Raw genomic sequence first — 27,918 nt, forward strand, 5'->3', positions numbered from 1 at the left:
CAAAGATACTGCATAAAAACAAATGAAAACACTTTAAAATAATATTATTATTTTAAAGTGTTATATATTTAGTTCTCAAATAATAGCATTGTCTAGATCGTAACTTTTGGACATACATCAAACTTCCAAATTCCTTTTTTTCTAAGATAGTTTTCAAAATAAATAATATGACTTTACTTGTTTAATTTATGGAAAATATTATCAAAAAATTATTCAGTTTGAGATTTATACCCTTAATTTTTTTTTTAAACGTATGAAAATAGTTTAATTTTTTTTTTTTTTTTTTTGCATTTGCTCAGTTAATGTTTTGAATGTCCAAAAAAAAAAAGTGTGCCTTTTAGCAAAGAAAATATTTTTTAAGGGTATTTGAAGATCATTTTTTCCATAATTTATGTCAATTCTTGTCTCTATACAGTATTATAATTTAACTCAAAAACTTTTGAGTTAATTAAAATGGAAGTTATTTGGTGTTGAAGCTTCAAAGTTGAGGTCTGTGTTTGCTCCCACCTTTTGAGAACTGCTCATAAAAAAATATAAGACTTTTTATCTATAAGTGTTGCCATGACTTTATTAGTGATGAAACCATATAACAAAAAAAAAAAAAAAAAGAAACTGATAAACAATTTATGCAAGATTTCATATAAACTTAATCCATATTAGCAATTTCAGTGCCTTTGAGGTAAACTGTGATACATCACAATTAGGGGATTATACATGACTGCTATTTACGCTACCAAAAATCTAAATCAAAGATTTTTTGGGGGAAAGGGGGGGGGGGGGTTGAACTCAACAAAGTTTACCTCTAAGGATTGATTTGCTTCTGGAATGATTTATTTTAAATTAATAATTGTACTTCATGTAAATATATTTAGGGTACTAAATCGAAATGAATTCATATTTTACAAAAGACCCAAAATAAATTAAGCATTTGGTGTTTTGAATTGGCATAAAATAAAATAAAGTATTGAAGTCTAAAATTTTTAACTAAATATTTGGTAATTGGCTGAATGTCCGGTTACAATTTTAACCAAATATTCGGTAAAATATGGTATTCGGTGCATCTCTAATGAGATGTTTGTTGTTCTATAATTCTTGAGAAAATATGTTTCATTACACATTAAAATACATTGATCAAGAAAATATCGATGAAAATGTCAAATTACAATACTTTTAAAATTAAAATAATTAGTGAATAATGTTACATATAGTTTAACTATATCACTTAAACATACTTTGAATTAAAGAAAACAACTATGTTCTTTCTTCGGCAACCAAACTTTCTGACATTACTTGGGGTCCAGAGTGACTATCATTATCATTTAATGACGTTCCATTTAATAACTTTGAGTTTTCAAGACTCGGGGACACTTCAATCTCAGCTTTATTATTTTCAGCTTGTGTTTCATTTGTTGACACTTCAGTCTTTGTCTCTCCATTTTCAAGGCTAGCAAGTTGCCATACTGGTATGGAAGGCGAGGATACTTTTGGAACAGCAGGAAATTGGTGCCTGTAATATTTTTATACATAAAATGAAGCATAAGAAGAAAGAAAAAAAGAACTTTAAACAATGTTTATGAAGAAAACTTCTCAATGGTACGGTACAACTGCTGCAGGCAGGAAGGCCCCAAACGACGAGAAAAATTCTCAATTAACAGAATGATAAAATACGAGCGTATACACATAACTAAATCTGATGAGAAAAGACCGTAGCCATCATCAAAAATTAAAAAGAAATTAAAAAAACCAACAACAACAATATTGCAATACTGTCTTCAAGAGGTCACCTAATACATTTTAGAGTTATATAAAGTTAACTTTTCAAAAGAAAGACATAAAGGATTTAACTACTCCAAACTTGATGTTATTCAATCTGCAAAAGCAAAGTTTTTTTTTTTTTTTGTAGTTTTCTTGACAATTCTAAATTGAGTTAACTAAAGGAAAGCCTTCTATTCACCTTCTTACAATGATTCAAATAAGATAGGAGCCATAAAGAAATATTAAAGATTCAAAGAGTGTAAAAGTACTGTTAGTGTTAAGGATTACTTACAATAAATATTTTTGATTGTATGTACTGCTTGAGCTTTAATGGTTACGTTAGTCACACAAAACCTGAAGTAAAAGTAAAGCTTAGGACCAAAAGAAATTTCAGCTTTTATAAGTGTGCAGTACATTTTTAACGTTAAATTGTTTGCCTTTTTCAAAAATATCAGCCAATTTTAAATGCCCGCTGAACTTTTTAAAAAATCTGCCTCATAACATGAGCCCCATTTTTCTGGGTTGCAAAGATGTTACGTTAGTCATAATGCCTTTTTTGTTTAAAAAATATCTATCAGCAATTACTTTCTTTCAAATTTCTTGCAGATATGACACATTATCAACCACGTACATTGTAAATCCACACACAAATTCAATCATTAATTATTCTTCATACTTAAAGTTTTAAATAAAAAGAGATGAAAACCGCTGTGAATGTTACGTTAGTTACTAACGAATGACCCTCGTATATTTAAATAACATCAAATAAATTAAATTTTTCTGTAGTTTTCTTAATGTGACCGATTACACCTTGGAAAAAAAAGTCCTCCTAGTTACTTAAATAGCTACATTAGTGATAAAATACATTTTATTTTTAACCAACTTTAAATAGGAGGTTATGATTTCGTATTGCGGCTTTTTATGTGTTTTTCGAATTATTCCAACATTACTGGACTGATTTGAATTTTTTTTTTTTTGTTTAGAAGGGTATACTTCCCAGATAGTCCCATTGTAATTTGGTCTGGATCTGATAAGGGGTCCCGGAGAAATCCAAGGAACTTTAAATTTCATAGGTCATAGTCACGTGATGTTGCTGTGATCGGTGTATTTTCACATCCAAGCTTTTGGTTTTCTCTTGAACGATATTTAATTCTCGCGGCACATGGATGATTAATTTTCTCAACGCTGCGCCGCATGGTAATTTTTTATTAGAGGTATTACTAATGTATTTATTACTGCGTAGCAAAACAGTAAATTAAATATATTTTGCAACTTTAATAGTTGAATCAATTGCCTTAATATTTTATTTAACTAAAAAATAACTTTATTTAGGCACTAAAATATAAAGTTCTTTATTTAATATCCCAATTTTTAAATATATTTGGTGTTCAACCGAGGGGGAATTGAATACAGAACACCCCTCCCCCACGATTTAATTTATATTCTTCAATAATATACATTACAACTGTGTATGATTTCTGAAGTTTGACCAATATTCTGGATTTACTATTTCACGATGCCGCCAGTTCAATTTGAAATTAGGGTTATATTAATTAGCAGGCTTCAAAAAAAGGAGGAGGTTCTGAACTCGTCGGATTTGTTTTTCCTTTGTACAATGTTCCATAAATACTCGAAGACACCTGTACCCAGGGGCGTGCACAGGGAGGGGCACCTGTTGGCCTGGGCCTGAGCATGGAGGGGCCAATATTTTTGTAACTAACGGTGAAATATAGGAGTAAACAATATAGAGAGGGGCCCGGAAAAGTCATTTGTGATGGGCTCCAAAATTTCTGCACACGCCCCTGCCTGTACCGATATGGAAAAGCCTTTTTTTTGTTTCAAACAGCATAGTTCCTTGGTGGTCTAATGTTAATCAAGCTCAGGTTTGATGAAATTGAGGGAACTCTTCAAATATCATAATCACATTTAAATCGATTTGTACTTTACTAACTTTGTATATCGTCTCACTTAGTGAACCGGTTTTGATGCTTTTTTTGTTTTGTGGTGGTTTTGTTTAGGGGTGGTCTAACTTAGGTTCCAAATCTTTGATTTACTCTATTTGTTCTTTAGGGAAAAGTTAAGGGTAAAACAATAAATTTCATGCAACTTCCCACACAAACGATTAAATATAAAACCCATTGATAAACAAAGGCCATAAAACAAAGGTTTATACTTTCTTTACCTATAGTTAAAGAAAGTACTAAAAATATATATTATTAAGAGTAACGGTAATGAAACTTTTCAATTAAGGATTCTCTGAAGCAAATGAAGCAAACAAAAAATTCATTCTAGTGGAATTTTTAATCTTCATCTAGGGCCATGTGAAGAAACATGCGACTTTTATCACAAGTTACATGACACTAATTGCGAAGCATAAATTACAATTTACAATATTACAATTCTAAAATTTACAATTTTACAAATTTAAACTTAAAGCGATTTTTTTTTTTTAGTGACTCGTGCATTTGCTTTTGGAAAGCAAACTTCGATAAAGTTGAACAAATGATGAAGACAATTTTTTTTGTACACAGTTACGCATTTGAAAAAGGCTTTCTTCACAGTCGTCGGAAGTCTCTAAGACACTCGCCGTGTTATTTACACCACTAAAAAGCAAAAAATAAATTATTTTTAAATTAAAAAAAAAACACCTTCAAAAAATACCCAGGAACTAAAAAGCAAAAAATAACTGATTACACTTACATTCTATTTCCTACCGAAACATAGAAATGAAATTTATTTTACAATTCCAGTACAAAAATCAGCTAAACATCAAATTATAAAATAACACTGATTTAAATTAATATACGATGAATTATTTTAAATACTTAACTAATTATATAGGATCTCTTAATTTTTAATAGCCTTTTGAAGTCGGGCCTCCTATAAACTACTACCTAACTGAGTAGGTTTAGTTTTAAAGACTAATTTCACGTATAGTTAAATTAGTGTTTAATTCAGGATTCGCTGGGTTGTCCGACTTCAAAAGGTTATTAAAAATTATGAGATCGTATATAATTAGTTAGGTATTTAAAATAATTCATCGTATAGTAATTTAAATCAGTGTTTATTTTATAATTCAGTGTTTAGTTTAGTTGATTTTTGTACTGGAATTGTAAAATAAATTTCATTTCCATGTTTGGGTAGGAAATAGAATGTAGGTGTAATGAGTTATTTTTTGCTTTTTAGTTCCTGGGTATTTTTTGAAGGTGTTTTTTTTTTATTTAAAAGTAATTTATATAAGTACACAGAACACTCCAAAACAATTTCGGTACCTCTAGCACTGATAGAATTAGCAAATACTTGATGCATTTTACTTTTACCCAGGAAATGCACAGGGTGACTTTATTAATTAAAACTATTTTAATATTCATAAAAAGTCCAGAGCTTTAAAATACAGTAATTATGTATAAATATATTACATAATATTATAATTTTACATATGAAGATATTATTACCTGTTCAGTAATAATGATTTAACACAACCAACTTCAGCCTTCAAATCCTTTAAAGCCATTGGGGTGGGCATATATTCATTCACCTGAAAAGAATATACATATTTGTTTACTATGTACAGTATTACCCCGCATTATCCGGCATGCTGCAAAATTTGTGGGTAACCAGATTTTCAATAACACTTCCCTGGTCTTTTCCGGCATACCGGAAAAATCAAAGTTAGAAAAAAATTTGAATACTGTAAAAAAAATATATTCAGCTTAAAAATGAGTATAAGTTCCATACGTAACTTATTAGCATTAATAAACAGTTTAATTTTGCAAAAATAATTACTAACAATATCATTTATTATTTTAACAAGAAAAATATTGTTTAATAACGAATAATTTTATGAAAATTGAATTAAAACTAAATAAGCAATTATTTAAACAGTAAGTTACAGCCCCTAAACCAAGAATTTACCATAACTATTCAATAAATTAAAAATTAAACTTACCTTTCTAAAAGGAACCTAAAATAATTTATTTTAAAAAATTAGGAAAAAATCACTGTAACAATGATTGCTTCTGAATTGATTACTTTATTGGCATATAATTAAATCCATTCATAATGCCCTACCATAAATAACAAGCACATATTAAATGCAATACACATTTTTTTTTGAAAGAAGGTTACTTTCGGGATTTATTATTATTATTTTTTTTTTTCAGTGGTTTGCTCTCTAATTAGAACTGAATGGGGAAACTTGCTTTTGTTTTGTTAAACCTCAAATTATCCAGCATGCCGAAAAATTTGAATTTCCCAGCATGTTGGCCAACCTCGCTTTTAACCCCATTTTTGCTCATTTCATCAGCTTTGCACCAAAACGAAATTGTATTTATATGAAATAATAATTAAAAAAAACTTTAAAATGTCATATTTTTTCCATAAATGTAGATGAAAACAAAAAGCTAGTATATTGTAACACAATATGACGAAGAAAAGCATGTGTTAAAAACTAAAAACTAATTTTACCAAAATTAACTTTAAAAAAAAATCTTTGAATTTGATTGATGATTTTGACATCAGTAATAACTTTATGAATCGTAAGAGTATATCCAGCTTCTGGTTTTGGAGAGGGTAATTTTTAAAATGTGACCACATAAATCAGAATGGTGGAGGGGGGGGGGGGGATAGAGAGTGTTAGACATCAAGTAGGGGTCATGGCATTCTACTGGTAGTTTCTCAAAATTGAAGTCCCCAAAACAGTTTTAAAGTTTCTTTGGTCCATTGGAAGGGGGGGGGGGGCATGAGCCTTATGATTCACATGCTGGATTGATGTTTAATCAAAGGAATAGTATTTTAAATGATACCACTTTTAAAACATAAATTTTCAATACTGACCATAGTTTTTTCTTTTCTTCTTATGCTTTCATATGTTAGTAAAATAAATTACACACTTTATAATTTTTCAAATCAATTCAATTCTTGCCTAAGCTTTTTCGATAAACTATTCGAATGCATAAAAAAACAAATAGCATTTAGATGTATGACCATACTCTCCAATAATTGTAATTGTTTCATAAAAATGTCCTGGTGCTCCTGAACATCCAAGGCACCCCAGTTCAGAACTTAAAGCTACTTTTGCACAGAAGTATACTAAACACCAGAAATCTTTGAAAACTAAATTACAGCTAAAATCCAAGTGCTGAAAGAACAAAGTTTCTAATATCAAATGAGACAGCTATATAAACTTACCTCATTTTGCAAATATCTTTCTAACTGAATTTTCTGCTGATTAATGGTTTCTTCCAATGCTGACACAGTCTTTTTTAAGTCAGATAAGGAATGATTCATTTCAGAAAACTGCTGTTCCATTTGATTCAATTTATTTTGGGGGGACGTTTTACCAAATAGCCAAGGTTCAATGTATAGCTGTAAAAATGATACCACTCATAAATGTAAAATAAAATAGTATAAGTATCCAATGAAAACACAGCAAAAATAATGAACAACAAAACATGGCAAGTCACCTTTATCATTAAACTTTAAAAACTCATTGAACACAACTTGACACGTTTAAATTTTTATTCTTCACCTGTTAAACAAATGCTTTGATCTTACTATATTATAAAAGTCTACTGACTGTCGTTGCAGCCAATAAATCACTGAAACATCATGACGTATGCACTAAAAATAACCATGTTCAGCAATGACCACTGTTTCAAGCTGAAGATTCACCTGTATTTCTGCTTGAAATTCATTTAAAACAATTATAATTCATGTTCTAACTACTTTGGAAAATTTAAATAAATTTTGTTTCATGTAGAAAAATCAGGGCTTTCCATTGATACATAATTTTAATATGTATGAGTTTTTTTTTCACCCACATATTCGAGGGTTAATGCGATTTTTTTTTATATGGAAGTAAACTAATTATTAGGGGTTAGATAAATTAATCTTATTACACCATATTAAATGGTCACCAGGATTATGAGGTCGCATAACTAACTTTCAAAAGAATCCAAGCACAGGAAGTGGGTGAAAATTGACTTCAAACATTTCAGTGAAATTGTTGAAAAGTTATGAGGTAGACAGGTCAAGATGAATTTCTATATCAATGTTCAAAATTTTGGCATTAATTGGGAAAAGTTTGAAATAGATCAAATGCTATATTTTGTAATAAACTTAAGTAATACTAGGGTACCAATGTTACACAAATTTGATGCATAACAATTTTGCATTTGTTCAACAAAATCATTTCTAGTTAAATTTTGCTTTCGATGAGAGACATTTTGATACTTGAAATTTCGGCACAATTGCAAATTTTGTGTGTGAGCAATTATCCTTTCACTCTGGCAAGATCGACAGGGCTGAAAACACTTACTGTTAGAATATTCTATTATTATTAAATCGATATTTTACTTGCACATGCTAGACTATAATGATGAAGGAAATGTGGTGACCGAGAGCGGTGAGTTTGGATCAAGAAGCCAATCAGGTGTAATTGCTTGCAGTTTTATAAAATTTGACTTTACCAACCGCTATATTGAGAATTACTGACCGCACACAGTGATTGTATTCTAAGTTAAACAGCTTGAAAAATACTCTGTATGACGCATTTAGGGGAAAAAAATGCCTTAACAGCAAATTTTCCCAGCTTCTAAGAACAAACTGAATATTTCTGATGTCTTTATACATCAGCATTTTGTACAAACAGACAGTATGACAACTTTCGCAACTTGAAATAAAGCTGAGTGTTGAGCAATTAGTGTGAATTGAATTTTGCATTGAAATGAATAAACACAACACAGATAATTTTAAAACAAAGTACTGCTAATTCTGTTTGAATTCTATTGAGAAAGCAATAAAAGGTGGAACAAACAAGATATGTAGAACGTTATCTTTTTTAACAAGTTATTTCAAATAAATAGTACACATCCTGCAATTGGACCAATGCCCTTACGCAATAAGAGTGTCAATTACCCCAGCTACTGCACATAAGTAATATAATGCATTAATTATTTTTAAGGATCTTAATTCAAATAATTTTACAGTCATAGTATAATTTAGAAATTCAAACACAGGCTTGTTAAAAACTGAGCATAAGCTTATTGTACATCACATAGCAAACAAGATGTGCAATAGTAACTATTTTTAGGAAAAATACGTTTAAGATTTCTGATGATGCAAACAGATATGAAAGTTCATCTCAGGGATTGTGCGCTGACTTGAAAGAAGAATGAAAATATAAAATCAAATAATAGGTTCTTAAGGCAAAAATATTCACATGAATAAAATTAAGAAATAATGAGTCAGAAGTTTATTTCTTTTCTGCACAAACTCAAAAGTATAACCGCAAACCAGAAGTTCAAATTGCTATAAAATCTGACGTATAAGTAAAAAGAAATACACGCCAATTAATCTGAACAACTGAAACAGTTAAAATGTCACTTAGTATGTTATTCACTACCGTGTAGCAAAACCGTATCCAGAAAGGGGGCTCGACGCCCCCCTCCCCCCGAAACCTGAAACGTTTTGTACCATAAAACAGAAGATTTTTGTTTCATTTTTAATGTCAGAAAAGGAAAATAATCAAGTTTTTTTTTCTTAATTTTGTAACTATTAAACAGTGCAAATTTGAAGAAATACAGAAATTTTGGGGCTCGTCACAAATGCCTTTTTCGAGCAGGGGCGGATACAAAAATAATTTTTGAAGGGGGCACAAGAAATTGAAAAGCTCATCCCCCCCCACCCCACATTTCAATTTTTCTTAGCGCTTTTCTAGACACATCTTCACACATTTTTTTCAAAATGTCAGTTACTGATTCCATCAAAGAAGAATTAATAGAAGAATGGTGGCATTACGTTCCTTTGAGTTCTGAACCAGTAAGGTTAATTGCCGCTCAGGTCTCTGACTCCAGCTTCTTTAGGAAACAAAAATGCTTTTATTCAAATAAGATTTGTGTCTTTTGTCTTCTTTTTAAACCATGAACTGTAAAACATTTCTTCATGTTATATGGAGAAGTCAATTTAAAAAGAAAAATAAATAGATTAATTTTTCCTTTATTAGGGGGGGGGGGGTTGGGCACATGGACGGATTTATGGGGGGCAGAGGGGGCAATGCCCCCCCAGTTTTGGGAGGACTTTATATAGTAACAACACATCTTCCAAAAATTTTTTAAAAAATAATTTTTTTTTCTTTGTTGAATAGTTCAGAAGGGCATGGGTGGATTTATAGGGGGGGGCATAAAGGGCAATGCCCCCCAGTTTTGGGAGGACTTCATATAGTAACATTACATTTTCCAAAATCTTAAGACCAAAAAAAAATTTTTTTTTTTTTTTTGAATAGTTCAATGAAAATGAAGAGATTAGCAAATGTCATTTTCTGATAGGAGAAAAAAAAAAAGAACATTAAATATAAATAGTACAGCTGTCACTGGGGTGCTGAAAATATGTCTAAATTCACTATTTGACTGAAAACCATTTGGGCAAGTATATAAATGGAAATATAGGCTAAACGATTTATGCATTCAGCTGCAACACTTATAATAATTGACGATTATTGTTACAAATTAGAACCTAAAACAAAGGAAACTCTCCTCCCCCATTTGCGCTAACAGAATGATCTACTCGTTATAATTTGTTTTCTTCCTTTTCAGAATGTTTATTTTCAATTTGCGTGATTTCAAAAACTAGATATTTTGTGCTGTTACAGATGAAAGATTTTGAAGAACCTTCTGAATTCACACATTCAGATTGGTAAAATTGTAAAAATCCTTTAACCGTAAAAACTGACGAATTTTCGTAAAAATTACAAAAATCTGCAAGTAAGAGTGAATCACATACAGGAAAGGATTTGCCTATAAGATAAACAAGCTATAGCTTAGGGTCACTACTTTGAAGTGGGCCCGTAACTCGCAAAAAAATGCATCATTCGCTCCTTTTAAAATATGGAAAGTGCTTGAAAAAACTAATTTCATTTTCAAGAGCTTGAAAGCCTTGAATATTTGGAAACGTGTGGCTACAAACCTTAGAACTACCTACAAACCATTTGTTAGAAATTTTTCAAATTTCTAACAAATGGTAGGGAGAGGAATACCAAAGTGTGTCAAATTCAGCTCCTTGCTACATATTGCATCAAAAAAGTAAAAATCATGGTTCTTAAGTTTGTAACATATTGCTTGAAATAAATTTTTCTGACTCACATGTTTCATATCTTGCTATTTATTTAATCCCGAATGCAGTATTTTGGAAGTTCTTTTGTATTGATTGCTTTTATCTTGCTTCTACTGCATATTGTTAATCTGTTTAGCCCAGGAAAAAAAATGATACACTACCGCCATTCCTTTTCGTTTTCTGCACTGCTTATAATTTAAAAAAAAGTTATTGTAATGAGAATTCTATAGTTTATTTTTTCTTTTAAACTTAAAATAGCTGTTTTTTTACTAAGTTTGAACAATACTGTACAACTGTATAACCTAGTACTCAATTTCAGAGACTGGAAAGTGCAAATGAGTTGCCTTAAATTATTAAATGTTCTAAAATCCCTGAAAAGAATTGACGCAGTATAACCTATTAGGGCTCTTGTGCCAAAACACCCAATCTAACCAACCAAATCTTGAAAATAATATAATAATAAATAACAAGTCTTTGAAACTCCTAAGCAAAGTGTGCTTCAATTTTATTTCTTATCAAGTGTATAAATTATGAATTGTTCAAATAAGTAGTATGTTACTCTCATGTTACTTATTTTCTAAATCTGTACACCATTTCTTTTAAAATATTAACTTACATCACAAAGCACATTTAAATCATAAAACTTTTTTTTAAAAAAAATTGTCTATATTTTCCTAAGATTTTCGTCTATCCAATTAACCCTTATAAGGCTTCAAAATGCAGAATTTTATATCTATTTTACAAAATATCCTCCGGGGGAGAAACCCTCGGACCCCCTAAAACTGGAGATATTCTATATCCAACTTAAAAAGGAGCCCTGCGTCGCTCGATACCAGTCACCCCTCTTAACGTAAATTCAAAAAGGACAGCATGAAAACACACATTAATGAAAACGACACACGAAAAAAAAGGGCAAAGCATGGTCTTATTCATCACAGGAAAACAGATCAAAACATGGGGGGGGGGGGCAATTAAAAATGTTGCTCAAAAAAAAAATCCTGCCCCCAGGAACTTAGTCCTAAATCTGCCTATGGCTGGGCACCCATAAAGCTGCTACTGTTTTTGGGCCCCCCTCCATATTGATTACCCCTATTTTCAACCCTAGTTTTAAAAATATTGGGCCCTCTTCAGGCTCGGGCCAGGCCAACAGGTGTCCCTTCTCAACCCTGTGCATGCCCCTGCCCCCTCCCTCTAAAACTCTTATAAAACTTACACTGCACAGATTTTGAGTCGGGGTCTCCCCAACGGCCGGAGCCCTAGTTTCCGATTAGGCTAGTATCTGGTTACCAAGATGTGCCAAATTCAGCTCCTTGATACACCCTGAGTAAAAAATGCAAAATCAAAAATATGCTCAATGTCTTGCCATTTTTATAATACCGAATTCAGTATTTTGGAAGTTCTTTTATTATTGCTTGTTTTTATCTTACTTATACTGCATACTGTTCATATCTTAAGCATGAAGAAAAAAATAACACTTACTCGACTCTATTTCATTTTCTGCACTACTTGTGATTGAAAAAAAAACAGTTTGTTTTGAGAAATATTTCGTTGCATTTATTTTTAACTTAAAACGGGTGTGTCTTACAAAGTTATAATCATTTTGTAAGACTGTGCAATCAACTTCTGAAAAGTGCAAATAAAGTGCTTTAAATAATTTCAACTGTTCTAGAGTATTTGAAAATTATTTAAATTTTTGAAATTCCTTGAAAAGTTCTTCAATTTTGTCTCTTACTGAGAATGAATTATCCAAATTGCCAGAATATTACTCTTTCATTCTTATTTTCTGAATTTCTGCACCATTTCTTTTAAACCATTTAGTACAATTTTTATACTGTAAGACATTTGATGAATAGGGGGGAGGGGATGTTGGGGAAGTGATCAAAAACAAACTACACTAAAAGCCGATATGAACAAATGACGATGTGCTTCTCTTTTCTCCTCTCTCGTTTTTCTTCTCTGTCCATTAATGTCAATGATTTGCCAAGCAAGCAATTTTTCTTTTGTTTGATCTTGATTTGCAAAAGAATACATGACTTTTAAAAGACTTTGTTTGCCTATTTTTCTTCATATTTTTGTAGCCTCAATTACCCCATATAAGGTCACAAAATACAGATTTTTATATCTATTTTTCAAAAAATTTCCCGGGAAAGAAACCCCCAGACCCCCTGAAATTATGAATGTTCTACATCCGACTTAAAGGGACACTCTCCTGTTATCCGTACCACTAAAAGGTGAATAAAAAAATAATAAGAAATAAAAAAAAAAACAGCCCAACAGTGGAATCATTAAAAAATCGAGACAAAAAAACATTCTCTATGTTAATATTTTTATGCTTGTATGTGTGACAATATGTCTGTGTGTGTTAGGGTAATTTGCGAATCCAGGCCTCTCCCAGAAAAAATTTCTGTATACGGCCTTGCCGTGTAGCTTAAAAAAAAGAGGGGGGGATAGCATTTGAAGTTGGAAGTGCCATTTAAAAAACAATTGAACTAAATCAATACAGCAGCAAAGTAATACAAAAGTTTTTAATATGTTAAAGAAAAAAAATTAACTAAGACTGATATTCTGCTTTATTAAAATTCTGTTGATTCGGTGCAGTTAGGTATTTTCTCCCCCTCCCCCACACCGGGTTCCAAAATATTGAAAATATCCAATATTTTGTATAATCGGATATTTTGATATGTGTCTGATATTTTCAATTAGCAAAAACTAAAGTCTTCAAAGTAGTAAATGCATCCTCAAATCATCAGATATTTTCAATAATGAATGAACAATATTACTATGATCAATATAACTTTTAGATTGAAAATACCTTAGTTGAAAAAATAAATATTGAAAATATCAAAATATGATATTTTCAAAATAAATATCAGATATATATTGTGATATATATTGACTGATATATATCGCGAACCCTGCTCCACACACAAAATAATTCGCTCTTTTTATCAATAATCATAAAATATTCTCTGTAAAGAGACTGCTGAGTTACTAAAATGTTTTACTTTAAGAAATACAAAAGTAAATAACTCACAACATAAAATCTGTGAAGGCCATACAAAGCAACTCCTAAAATAATGAGGGAAGAGCTAAGGTTACTTATTCTCATAAAGAGTGAAGGCTTTGAAGGAACATAAGGCAGAGGAGGAGGTACCAATCTGTTTTCAACCACACTTCCTTTTACATTGTTGTTAATGTAATCTGGGTCATTTTGTGCTTGCTTAAATGCTTCAGTTATCTCTTCATCTGTTAAGCCTAAGGGATGAAAAAGAAAAGTAGAAAAAAATTATTATTCTTTTACCATGAGAAAAACTCTTGTTACATACTGTAAAAGATGAAGATAGAAAAAACAAAACATTAGCATTTCACGAAAATTATGTTTAACTAACATGTTGACCGCAATGTACGAGATAACTCGTAGATTGCGTTCTTTTCTAGGATGCCAACTATGATTAGACTATAAGTATATCTGTGCTAATATCGATATATGGCTTCTGAGAAAAGGACAAAAAATCAATGCTGGCTTGAATAAACAGAAAATTTATTAAAAAACAAACAAAAAGTATAATTATAAAAATCAATTTAAATTCAAGAACAAAAGATACTTTATTGTTTGCGGAAATTCTTAAAAAGAATTTCCACACAAAGGGCTGACAGTTCTTCATAGGCTGGACAGAAACAACACGTTTTTTCGTCCGTTTTTTGCTTGGATACATAAACCACATGCTTTGTCAGGCACTTTTTTCTTAGGGGTGGTTTCATTTTCTATGCTTTTTAATGATAACTATGCACTAGAATTGGAGTTTTTAATAATGTAATGTGGTTAAATCAAATTGGCATTTTAGGCCAGGTTTTTGAAAATAGCTGTGGCAGTCAACGTGTTGACTCTTAATGTTCCTTTGGCTCCACTGCACACATCATTTGCTCTGTAACTTCAGTGTATCTGTTACATAAAGAGAAATGTTTTCTGCAAGATTTAGCTTAACATGTTATGTCATTGTCAGCAACTGATATAGTTAAAGTGTGCTAAGCATATAATATTGTGCTCAAACAACTTTATCATCTATTTTATGGTTAGGAATGTAGAAAAGAATAAATACCGTATTACCCAGCATTATCCAGCATGCCGGAAAAAAGCGAAGTTGACTAGTATACCGGGAAATTCAAATTTTCCGGCATGCTAGATAGTTTCAGGTTTATTTTGCAACAAAACAAAAATAAATTTCACCATTCAGCTCCAATCAGAAAGCAAATTCTTTCAAAAAATTGTGTATTGCCAGGGTTGCTCACCGGCAGGGGGGGGGGGGGGTCATGAGGTAGACTGCACCATTAAATTTTTAAGGGTGGTGTTATTTTATAGGGCATTATTCCATTTTTTTGGGGGGGGGCGGGCGGCAGCTTTTGATTTTGGGAGGAGGTCTTCCTGGTACTGAAGGGGGCGGGAGGTGCGCCCTCGCTCTTAGGGATGGCACGCCTGCTATTGCATAAATATGTGCTTGTTATTTATGATAGGTCATTACTAACAGATTTAATTACATGCCAATAAAGTAATCAATTCAGAAGCAATCATTGTTACTGCAATTTGTTCATAATTTTTTTAAATAAATCATTTTAGGTTCTTTTTAGAAAGGTAAGTTTAATTTTTACTTATTGAATAGCTTTGGTAAATTCTTTAGCACTGGTTTAGGGGCAGTAACTTATGGCTTAAATGTTTGCGTAGTTTGTATTTAATTTTTATAAAATTATTCGTTATTAAACAACATAAACAATATTTCTCTTGTTAAAATAACAAATGACATTGTTAGCAAATATTTTTACAAAATTAAACTGTTTATTAATACTAATAAGATATGTATGAAACTTATATTTATTTTAAAGCTGAACATACATTTTTTATAGCATTATTTTTTTCCTAACCTCGATTTTTTTGGCATGCCGGAAAGGACCAGGCAAGTGTTATTAAAAATCTGGTGACCCCCAAATTTTGAGGCATGCAAGGTAATGCAGGGTAATACAGTAGTCTGAAGTGAATTCAAAGACATGGAAGAAGACGGTACTGATTATGACTCTGATACTTCGTGCAGTTGTAGCAAAATTATATTACCTAAGCAACAAAGAATGAAAAATATTGAAAGTGTAAGTGAAGATTTGAAAGATTTGGATTAAGTTTTTTTTTTTCCAAAAAAAAAAGATAATCTAGAACTAGAATGTGGGGGAGGGGGGGGGGGGGAGAAGAGGCATAATATATATTTATTCTGTCTTGTTGAAAGTAAAATAATGGATCATAAGGGCTTTTCTATCCATAATTACATAGATTAGCATGTAAACCTAGACCCGTTTCCTTATTCAGGATAATATGATATAATACTTACAAGAAAATGTAAAAGAAACTGAAAATTTTGATATATTTCAGGAATAATTTTTAAAGAATAGTCTAAAAAAGACTCTAATTTTGAAATTTGATATATTCTGTCGTGGGAAGGTAAAGGGCAGTACTGTCCGCCCTGCTTAATCTAATATCATTGGTTCTAAGAAACATTATTCAATTAAGTGGGATATTTGATTAAGTGGGGAAATTTCCTTTACCTTTCTAAATTAACAACATTTGTCTTAAAAAGGTAGTAATAATAAATCAATAGCTATAAAAAGGGGAATAATTAATGTTTTGGATCAAAAAATTTTCAATTGAGCTAAATAAACATCAAATTATTTAACATATGAAAATTATAAAAAGTAACTTACAACTTGAGTAATGAAATACAGTGAAACCTCCCTTAACGGACACTCCCGAATAACGGACACCTCTAATTAACGGACATTTTTGCAAGTCCCAGTCCCTCAATATAGGCCATTCCATGTAATTCACTCTAAATAACGGACACTCCGAATAACGGACAGTTATTTCACAAAAAATTTCCCTTGCGATCGAAGCACTTACGGTTTTTTTTTTTTCTTTTCACAGAATATCTTAGTAACTGCTTGCTTTTCATCCTCCACAACTGATATCCCCCCCCCCCCGTGAGTTCCTTATCACTGTTTCTTGGAATTAAAAGGGTGGTAATGGGCAGAGGCAGCGATTGGGGCTTAAAAGTTGGGGGCAGAAAAAAAAAGAACTAAAAGGCATGGTACTTTTTGCGGGCAGCAAAAAATGAAAAAGAAAATAAAAGTCATAATTTTGTAACGGCTAGTTTTGAGAGTATTGAAGCAGATAAGTGAAAACTGATGTCAGTCTAACAATTAACGTACGTTTTTCTTAAGATTTTAATGAATTTTGCACACAATAACTATTCAAAAGTTACGATAAAAAAGAGGAAATTGGGCGCTTTTTCTTACTGGGGCTCTCAGGAGATGCAATTGAGGAGACCGGCGCCGGTAATAGTCGGCTTTATGGCGCCGTGGTTTCGTTGGGTTGTTTAATTTTTAGATATGAAAAAGATTTGCCCATATTCAAGGTCATATTGCCAACTGTCAATCATGCATCATGCAATAGTGATACTTGAGATAAAATAAATAAATTAACCATAAAAAGTGTGGGGGGGGGGGGTGCTCCGCCGAATCGCCGCCGTTGGTAATGCAAAAAAGAGATGTCAAACTGTTTTAACTGTTTACTTTAATTGATTAAATGCTTTTTAAGACAAGTGTGTGCTGTCAGTATACCTTTATTAAGAAAAAACAGATTAATTACACTTGACGTAAAATGTAGTAAACCTTTCGCAATTGTTTCGATTGTGTTCTAAAAAGGGAACAACAGCCCATTATGAAAAAGGTAAATTAAGTAGTTCCTCCTAATAGCGGACACCTCCCAATAACGGACAAAACTTCTAGTCCCTTGACTGTCCGCTATTGGGAGGTTTCACTGTATTTGTTTTTGCATGTTTTTTTCCGTACATTATTTTTTAAAAAATTCCATAATGGGGTATTGCTTGCTCAAAGCCTTTTGGGAACACATTTTCTGACTCTCTGTTTCCCCTCCTCATCTACCATATTTTACATTTAATCTTTATATATTATTAGGCAAGCCGTTTTTTTTTTCGGTACCGATTTCTCCTCTGTTTGTGAACCGATTTCCTTCATTCTTTTTTTGTTTAGTAGCTATTGCCGAGTTTTAGTGTCATCAATAAAATTTCTTGAAATCAAACCCTAATTAACGAAAACATTAATTAAAAACGTATTTTCTACCTAAATGGCTCCTTCTATGCGAACGGATGGTCCATTTTTTTCGAATTTGATATTGTTGGAAAGGTCTTTGAAAAATACTCTTAACAAAGAAATTGTCAGGGCGCCCAAGGTTCAATAACCTAAATCCACTAGAAAAAAAGTTATAAATGTGTTTTAGCTAGCGAAGCTCAAAAACTTTAATTTTATCTCTTTTCCACTGTTAAAATTCATTGTTAGAAGCTGAAACATTAAGTTTTAATTCTTTTTTAAATCGCTTTTTCTACATGAAAAATGCATTTTAGTGCTTCGAACTTGGCACTTTTTTTATTAGCTATTCTAGAAAATAATCAGTGAAATATGACGGGTGCAAATTTATTGGCATTGCCATTCTATTCCATTTGTAGAAACAAGAAACCCAACAATATTGTATTCATTATTTAGATATTAGTAAACCAATTTTTTTAATTAAACAAATTATACTTGTTTAATGAAATTGTTTGTGACATCTTAAAATACTTTGGGGTAAATATTGTAATTTTAATTTATGTCTAAGTGTTTCTTCGGGAAAGTTATCGAGTACGTAATTCATCAAAATCTTAAGACAAGTGAGTTAAGTTGCTAGGTTTACATCAATTTCCACTTATCTGCTCTCAAAACCAGCCTTAACAAAATTTTGAACTTTTTTTCTCTCTTTTGTTTTGTTGTTGTCACTACAAGTCCTATGGCTTTTAGCTGTCTTTTTTTGTCCTCCCCCCTATAAGCCCGAATTGCGGCCACTCTGTACAATAAGTATCATTTTTACCTACTATTTGGATTATCAACAGTTTTCGCTCATCTTCATGCCACCCTATTCTCATGGCTCAAAAATTACATTACCCAACATGCCCCGGGGCATGTAAAAATTCCTGATTGGGCATGAATCTTTTACATTTACATACCCAGCTGGGCATTTAATTATTATACTTTTTTAATTAAGTATTGGTAATCTTAATGACTTATGCACTATTTATTTTAACTTTTTTGTATGTTTCATATTGAAACAGTTCTTGATTCAGATATAAAGCTGTTAATGTTATGCTATATGACAAATTCAAATATTTTATTATTATAAAAAAAAAAAAAAAAAAAAACTGGGCAGGTAAAAATTTTATTCGGGCATGTTTTTTTTTTTTTGACACATATGCCCAGCGGGGCATGTATTATTTTAAAGATTTTTCTAGCCCTGCTATTCTGCGGATGATCAAGAGTTTACACCACTTCTAGAAGATTATATTAAGTTTAAGCACAGTCGAGTGTTCAAATAAAGCACATGATAAAGAAAACTGAAAAATAAAACATAATTTAAAGTTCTTACCTTTCTTCTTCAAAAATGCAATTTTTTTAAAATCAGGTCTGTTAATAACTTCTGGATTCATAAGGAAAGTGACAGCAGTATGTACCTGTAATGAGTAAACAGTTAAAAATAAACTAGCTGTCCTTGTATGGCTCTGCTCGAGTGTTTGTGCTATAAAAATAAAAAAGCCCTTAGAGCAAAAAAAGTCACAGCAATCAAAGTAAAATGCTTCTTCGATTGAATTTTTTTTTTTTTTTGTAAAATGCTTCTGAACTGTATGGAGCAAAAGAGTTTATTTTGCAAATAGTATTCAAAATAAATTAAGTGTCACTAAACACAAAAAATATCGTGTCACACTCTCATAATGGAAACTGACAACATTAACCTTTAGCCAACGGCGGTACATATGCTGTACCGACAAAAAGTGCTCTCTTCCTACGGCTGTGGTACAACGTCTGTACCAGTCTTTCCCTTCCCCCTCCAGTTACTTCCCGCAGTTGATAATCCTTTCACACACGCCTACACAGGGAGAAAATGAATGAAACGCACTACACCCCTTTTGGGGGTCTGTCAATCAGAGGCGTTTGGCATAGTTTTGTTCCCAGTGAAGGAATGTGTGGCGAAGTTTCGAAAAAGAGGGGAGAAAGTTAAGCAGAAGTAAAATACTTGAAGGAAAGAAAAATTTTTGATAGCCTTTTTCTGTTTAATAACCCAATAGTAAGGCTTCCTATAATTAATAACAGCATATTTTACTGAGTACAAAACACCTATTTAGTTTAAGCAGTGTAGATATTTAGGGAGCAGAGCGCAAGAAACATCATTCTCCAAAATATTTCTTTTGTTATGGTTTTATAAAAATAATTAAACACTTGAAAAGCATATCTTATTTTGCTAACTTTTCGAAAATGAATATCATGCTGAATAAGAAACAACTTATCAATTTGCGATTTGCCACGTTTCATTTATTTCTTTATTTACATTTTAACTGAAAATTATTTGTAATACCGTTTCAACAAAACATGGAAAACATTCTAAAATCAATAAATTTGAAAGAGAGGTTCAATTAAGAATCTGTGTCGTAAATCTTTTGGTTTGAAAATTGAAAGTTAGACTAAATGCTAATTTTTTTTTTTATAAAAAGAGTCACTAGCACAGCCAGAATTATCTTCTGCAGGGGGTTTTCTGTTCAAAACGAGCCTTTTCATATGTAAAAGTTATTGCACTAGGGATGGCAAGAATGTTAAAATCAAGGGCTCTGAGGGGTGTTTTTACCCCCCCCCCCCCTTCGCTACGCCTAAAAATCTATCTAATTGATCACTTATTGAGTGAAAAGCATAAAAACTTAATTTTGATATTTTAGAAAATATAAATGTATTTCCTTGATATTTTGTCCATAGCGAATATTATTTCAGTACAAAGTCAAAAGGACTAAGGATATGCTGAATGAAACAAAATAAGTATGGTACACCGGAGCACGTTTACGAGGGTTTTTTTCGCTGAATTTTTTAATTTTATGGTTCAACTTAGGAATTCTTAAACGTTATGGCCTTACAAAGCAGTTAATAAAGTATAAATTTGTGCATTCAGTTTTCCCCCTGTTTGTATTTAAGGGGCTTAAAATGTTAATTTTTAAGTCAAAGTCGGTTGCTCCTCTTTCTTCCTTGCGCAAAAAAAAAAAAAAAAAAAAAAAGAGGTTAAGTGAAAAGATTTATAAGAGCACCTGATATATCTTACTCAGTTTTCAATGAGAGTCTAATGTCTGTTTATTTTTTTTTCTGTTAATTAATTCTTACATTTGGAACTGTTTATGCCAGTAAAAAATGGAAGAAAGAAATTGGTTTTCTGTTTACTCATGCATATTTTTTTTTTTTTACTTATCTTCTCTTACTCACAAATAACAACGTACTGGGTAGTGAAAATGTATTATAAAGATAGTACATAAATAGGAAATGTTGAAAAGAGGAAAGACTTGGAATCTAAAACAAATTTGCCCAGATATTTTTCTTGTGCATTGTGAAGGGAGCGGAACTTAATCCTTCAACAATTACTAGAGGTATTTCAACCACAATTAGAAGAAAGAGTGAATGGTGATATCAGGGGATTTGTAGGCTGTCTCTCCATATTATCTCACTCGACAGTGATTGACTTTGAAACGCCAGCTTCATATACAAAAAAGGGTGCCTTGCATGCTCTAAAAGATAGATAAGCGCTAACGTTCTTTATGTAAATGAATACGGTGTTCAAGCATATTCCGCTTGCACCTGCTCAGAAAAGCAAAGCAAGGAATTGTTCGCTATTATTGTGGATTCTTTCTTGGACACACGTATTAGTGTCATCATTTTTCTGAATAGCCAAGCTGAAAAGCAAAGTTGCCTCCCTTGAATCTAAGGTATTCTACATTGTATTTACAATGGCTTTGGTCTCAGTTGAACGCTATTTACCTCCGCATTTTAGCGCATAGATAAGGACATCTGGCATTTATTGAATCCAGTGGTGTACCTCACAAATAGAGTTTGATATTTATTATTTTGTTGTCGTTAGTCTTAGGTTAGATGAGAAGCGTTATTTCAGTGATTTCACTTTAAAACTGAACCAAATATACTTACAGAAAATCTAAACCTAGAGAACCCCATAAGGAACAAGGAGGGAAAAAAATTATTTTCAAACCATTGAATAAGTGATGACTAGCCATGTATAGTGTCCCACTATAGTAACCCTGTATTGCGGAGAGCTCAGCGGTCGAAGTGGACATCGCCCCCTTTATGCTGTCCTATTCGGGGGGGAAGGAACTAAGAAAGCTTTGAGCCGCAGGGAGAGGGAAAAGATAATTGTATAGTTGCCGTAGCCTAAAGGTTAATAACTACAGGGGGGCCATTCTCCAGACAAACTCAAATTCTCTGAGATTTCCATGAAACTTATTTCCGATTTTTTAATTTGATTTTGAAACATAATTAAAGCACTACCTATTGAGCCCCGGTGGTGTGCACCTGGGGTTTTATTTTTTAAAATTCAAATTTGTTTGTTTGTAATTAATTTTTTAAGCTCAAATTTTGTGTAAATTGCCTATTAAATTGGTGAAAAACTACTTGCACATAATAGATTATATATTGTTGGAAAGGGTAGAATTTTCTGCGTTCTACACAATTTGTTTCAATGCTCTAAATTAATTACTGCAGGCGTTATTTGCGTTTTTAGCTTGAACTTTTTTAGGCTAAGCTAAAATTTAGGCACTACTTTCTTCATTAAATCTATCAGTAAAAAGCAAAAGAATTGTCCTACAGTTTTCTTCTTGACACCACTGAAAAGAGTGGCTTTTTTTACTCCAGATCTAACTCGGTTTATGGTCGAAAAACTGAACTTCTATCTCCAAAGGAAAAAAGTTACAAGCCGTTAAAAATCAAATTCGAATAATCCTCATCTCCATTAAGATTGTTGATGTTTTATTTGGCGTTGCCATAGTTACGTCTTTTCAATTCGCATGTTTCTTCATTCCCTTATTCAAACTTTAAGGGTTTCGATTTTAACAGAAAATCTTAGGCTCAACTCAATTCAAGCCCCAAGGTAAAGAGCATAATTATATTACTGGGATCATGAATATACAAAACTGCAGTTTTGCAATGCTCAGGAGCCCTTTAGCCCTTACAACTCTGCAAGTTGGTACAAGTTATTTTGAAACCCAGGGAAGGGGTGATTTTTGATCCAAAGGGAGCTTATGATGCATTTTTAATCTGTTTCTTTCTAACTGACGATTTAAATCGTTGTGAATCAGATAAGACTGCGAAAAAATCTTTGGGGGTTGGTGAGCGGTAGCAAGCAGAGGGCAGAGCCCTCTATTGTTCTAAATAAAAATAGCCCACATGTGCCCCCCCTTTCCCCTAAATACTATTGAGATAAAGTTTAAAATACCATGAAAAATGTCATTTAGAATTTGTTCTTCAGATTTATTCAAATAGCATTACAGTCATGTTGCCAAGTGACATTTTATTTTACTTTTAATCAATTAGTGAATTTAGATACAGGCATATGCACAAAACTCCCCCCACCACATACATTAAAAATAAATAAATAAAATAATAATAAAAGAAAAGATAAACTGATTATAAAGTTCTAAATGGGAAAAATACTAAAATTCCAATAGCAAATAATTGAACAATTTAAAACTCTTTTGCTTGAAATTTAGTGTGTTCCCTCCAAAAAAGTATAACTTCAATAATTTAAACTAAAATTAAATTAAAAAAGAAACTTAAAATAAATAATTTTAAAAAAAGATTTAAGCTAGGTGTTAATGTTAAAATGGCGTCGTCCAACTTTCAAAATAACTAACTCTTGTAAAGAGTTCAACTCTTTACAAGATGCAAAAGGCTTGGAATCTAAAATTTTGTACACAATTTTTAGCAAAACACAATTTTCCAGAAATAGATTTTTACTAAATGAGTTAATTCCAAAAATAATAGGATTTTTCTGAAAAAAAAAGTGGTTTTCAGAGAACAGAAATCTAATTGGACAAATTTCGGATGGAAAAAAAAAAAAGAGTACTTTGCAGCTATACGAGTTGTTTTGAATATGAACGTTGTAATAATTCATATAAATTCGCTCAAGAAAGTTTCTTAATGCACAGCAAAAATTACAAAAAGAATCTTCAACTTTAGCAACAAATAACGCTAATTTTTAAAATGTTTATTCATCTCGTTAAATGCTCACTACATTTCCGTATTCTTCTTTTTAAAGGGCCTACTTTCAAGAAAAAGGCAGCAAAACATTTCCTTTTTTTCTATTTTTCAAGTATAGAGTGAACTTCCACAAAAATTTACATTTTTTTCCCTAAAAGTAGAAGGATTGAACTTTTTAGTGACTACATTGATATTTAAGTTTTCAACGAATTTTCCCAATGTAGCACACAAAAAGCCAATTGATGGAAAACCATGTCACTACTTTTGGGTCATTCTCCAAAAAATAACTTTTGACTGCAAATATTTTTCAATTTCGAAATCTTTTTTTTTTTTTTTTTTTTTTCATTCTTACATGAAAGTGTTACCTACTAGAAGTAACCATAAACAATGGCTCAACTAAATTCCAATTATTTTACTCATAAATAAAAAAAGTAATAAAAAATGCCTTATTGACAGAAATTTAAAAAAAAGAAAAAAAAAAACATTTAATGTTTAAAAATTCAGGTCAATTTATTACCAAAGTAGTAATTTTGTTAATAGTGCAAACAATGAGTTCTTTTAATGATAAGTGGGACTCTAATATTAAGCTCTCCTAATTAAAGTACGACTACATTAGTAGTCGTTCTTTTAGTTCAAATGTGTGTTAAAAAATAGTATATTTAGTAAATTCAAGAATATAATGGCAATTTAAATTTTGGTAGAGTGCCCAAGATTGATGTATTTCTCCTCCATCATTTATTTTCACTAGATATAATGATATTGATAAGGTCTGTCATGGAGGTGAGGATTTTTCCATTAATATAGGCCTAATTGATACATTTTTCAGGGAAATATTTTTTTCCTTCGTTGCTACAATCTGCACATGTTAAGCCAATGAAAACATGTTCACTTCCTTTTTTTTACAATAATTTACATCCCTGAAATTTAAGTTCACAGAGGTGAGAAGTCAGAATAACTACACTAACTTTTTAAAACAAAATCTATCTTCATGTTCTTCAACAAAAATCTCACAACTTCAACTATGGCTGAAAATAAAAGGGAGACCAACAAACAAGGGGGCTCTCTTGTATCATAGAAAATAAAATTTGATGCAATTACTGCCACATGTTATGAGTAATGGCATTCTGTGTTTAAGTAACGGAGTTGAGAATTTGTTGTGTGACATGACTTCTTGTCCTGCTAAAACGAACTAAAACACAATATTAAAAAATTAAATATACTCAAACAATTAGTATTTGAGTCACTTGTGAAAGGAATAATAAATAAGTACTTATAATTAAACAAGTTATAAAGCAACATAAGCAGTCACACAAGGTGTGTGACACGCCACAGAAATGAGAATTCACATGTTGTGAACCAAAAATATACTTAAATAAAAATTATTATTAAAAAATAGTTGGCAGGTTTAAAGAGATATATTTTTGATGAAATTAAAAAGCATTGTTAAATGAATTGTGTCTTAAAATCTTTACTGTAAAAGGCATGTGATAGAAAAGTTACTTTTTGAAGAATGACCCATTTGTGATAAAAGCCGATACCTTGCCTGTCTTAATTTCCAGAGCAAATCACAAATTTCACTAAGTTTTTCGTTGTATTTTAAAACTCCCTGAGAATTCCCTGTTTTCCAGGTTTCCACAGTGAGTGGCCACCCGTAAACCAGTTTTGAATTGTTGATATTGCACAAAAAATACATTCCTGTTTACAGTTTAAAAGATCACAAAGTTTGGGAATATTATTTCCCAGTTTGGTAATCTCAATTTTTACGAAACAGACGTAAAACGAAGACGAACACAAAAGTGTTAAACACTATCGAAAGTGTAGTGCTTCGCTCAGTTTTTTTCCATGTTGGTTGCATTTATGAGAAACATGACATAACGCATGACAAATAATAAAACAAGACAAAAAACAAAAATTATATCAGTTTACCAGATTTGTACGTATAGATGGTTTGTTCGCATTTAAGTTTTCCGATTCTTCAATTTCAGTCATCATTAACTAATATGACAATTCTAACTTCTGTTATATACAGCGAAATCTGGAAATGTATAAAATATTATTTTCAAAGTTATAAAACTGAATAGAAATTTTATTAACATAAAAATCAGTGATCAATAAAGGATAAGGAAATGTTTACCAAGCACATATTACATTAAACTACGCTCAGTCGTTCAGAGAAAAGAGCGAAAATAATGAGAGGTATTGACTTTAGGCTTCTCCTATCCATTTTATTCACGTGGCGTTACTGTGGGTACATGGTGTCTCCGAAATTTTGATTCTCCGGTTCATTTTTAACACCTATTTTAGGCTTTAAAACTCTTCTTTCCATTCAGAAAAGACGTCTTTTATCTATTAGAACTAACATCTAGGAAATACGAAAGTCTTACTTGGCTTCAAGTTCTTTTAAGAGTATTTTTTTGTTCGCCTTATCTGAAGAAAGACATTTGTGTATTCGCAACTCCAACAAACTATAGGGGGCACTGCAGTCACTGTCTAATGGCGGAATTGAAAACTAAAACAAACGCACATGGTAACGAAGAAAATGCTAAAAGTGTTGTGATTTTTGTTCGTATGTATGATTTTTTCGCTTTATTCATTTGAAAAGATTTTTCAAAGTCTTTTGGTTATTCTGACCCATATAGAAAGAGATTAGAAACCAAAAAGTATTACGAAAGTAAACAATTAATGCAGGACACACAGTAAGTTGTTCTGAAGCAGCCATTTTCACGATGTTGAATTCGGAATTCATAAATTTTTGGTTCGCTTCGAACGGCATTTTCATTTTGTACCGTTTTTTCTATACATTAGTACATATTAAGTTCAGTTTCGTGACATTTCCAGCATTTGTTGACATTTTTGTCACATAGTGCACATACGTGGCAGACTGTCAAGAGTAACGTTTAACACTAGATAATTTATTTCTATGACTATATGATTGGATATCCAAAGAAATCATGCATTTAATTCATTCGTCATGGAAATGATTTACCTGATATGCGAAATCTTGTCAAGATACATTATTCTTTCACATAATTTTAAAACCATAAGCCTATAAACAGATTTTTGGCGAACTTTTATTTTTTATTGTTCAAATTCTTAACGTTCTTTCTGGATTTTCAATCTGTTCTGCGATAAATATTTTCAAGAAAATTTATTTGCATACTGTCTATTTCAGTAGGATACTGTAGTAACAAAGGTTATTTAAATCATTTATGTGGAATTAGGTTAAGGAAAAGTGTCCAGTCAATGTTGTTAAGTTCGTTTTTTTTTCCCATCGAATTGAAAAACTGATTCAAATTCACTCAGAACAAAATAAAATAAAATGTGTACTCACAGTTTATATGTGGTGGTAGTTTTCTTTTCAGTTGATTGACCATTATTTCTTTTTGCTTATCGAATTCTGTAATCTTACTATCATTTTATTCCACTCATGATAAAAATTAAAAATGGTTTAACTAAAAATGCGAAAACTCGCCAAGGCTACTTTGCTTGCACAATACTAAAACTACTATAACCCTAAACAAATTTGGCGAAACCTTTCAGCTGAGAATAAAAGGAATAAAGTAAATTCTTTCTCGGTGAAACATTTTTCATTTTGTTCTACGATAATAAATTCAAGGAAATATTTTGCATACTGTCCATTCCAACTAAATGCTGCTGTAAAATATGATTAGTTAAATTAATTTAAGATTAAAAAAAAACTCATATTCTTACAAATTCATACAAAACAATAAAAAATTTTACCTGGTATTACGTTATCCAATTTTGTTAATCCAGACTTTTCTTGTTTACGCTTCCACCATTTAATACTTTTTTGAAAGAAATAAGAAAAACTAACATTATTTTGAGAAGCTCGAGAATACTACTAAGGGACGAATTAATTTCTGTAGCTGA

General features: G+C 31.4%; 1 protein-coding gene across 1 annotated transcript; it reads right to left on the reverse strand.

Moving 5' to 3' along the window:
• Positions 1-366: 366 nt before the first annotated feature.
• Positions 367-26,068, reverse strand: LOC129222647 (peroxisomal membrane protein PEX14-like). Its single transcript, XM_054857177.1, has 6 exons — positions 25,954-26,068; positions 19,379-19,463; positions 13,901-14,121; positions 6,946-7,122; positions 5,211-5,293; positions 367-1,507 (listed from the first exon to the last, which is right to left on the reverse strand). Exons 1-6 carry the CDS (start codon positions 26,017-26,019, stop codon positions 1,252-1,254), a joined length of 888 nt encoding a protein of 295 aa, XP_054713152.1. The 5' UTR covers positions 26,020-26,068; the 3' UTR covers positions 367-1,251.
• Between the last annotated feature and the right edge of the window lie 1,850 nt (positions 26,069-27,918).

The sequence above is a fragment of the Uloborus diversus genome, chromosome 5 (assembly GCF_026930045.1).
Source record: "Uloborus diversus isolate 005 chromosome 5, Udiv.v.3.1, whole genome shotgun sequence".
Classification (NCBI taxonomy): Eukaryota; Metazoa; Arthropoda; class Arachnida; order Araneae; family Uloboridae; genus Uloborus; species Uloborus diversus.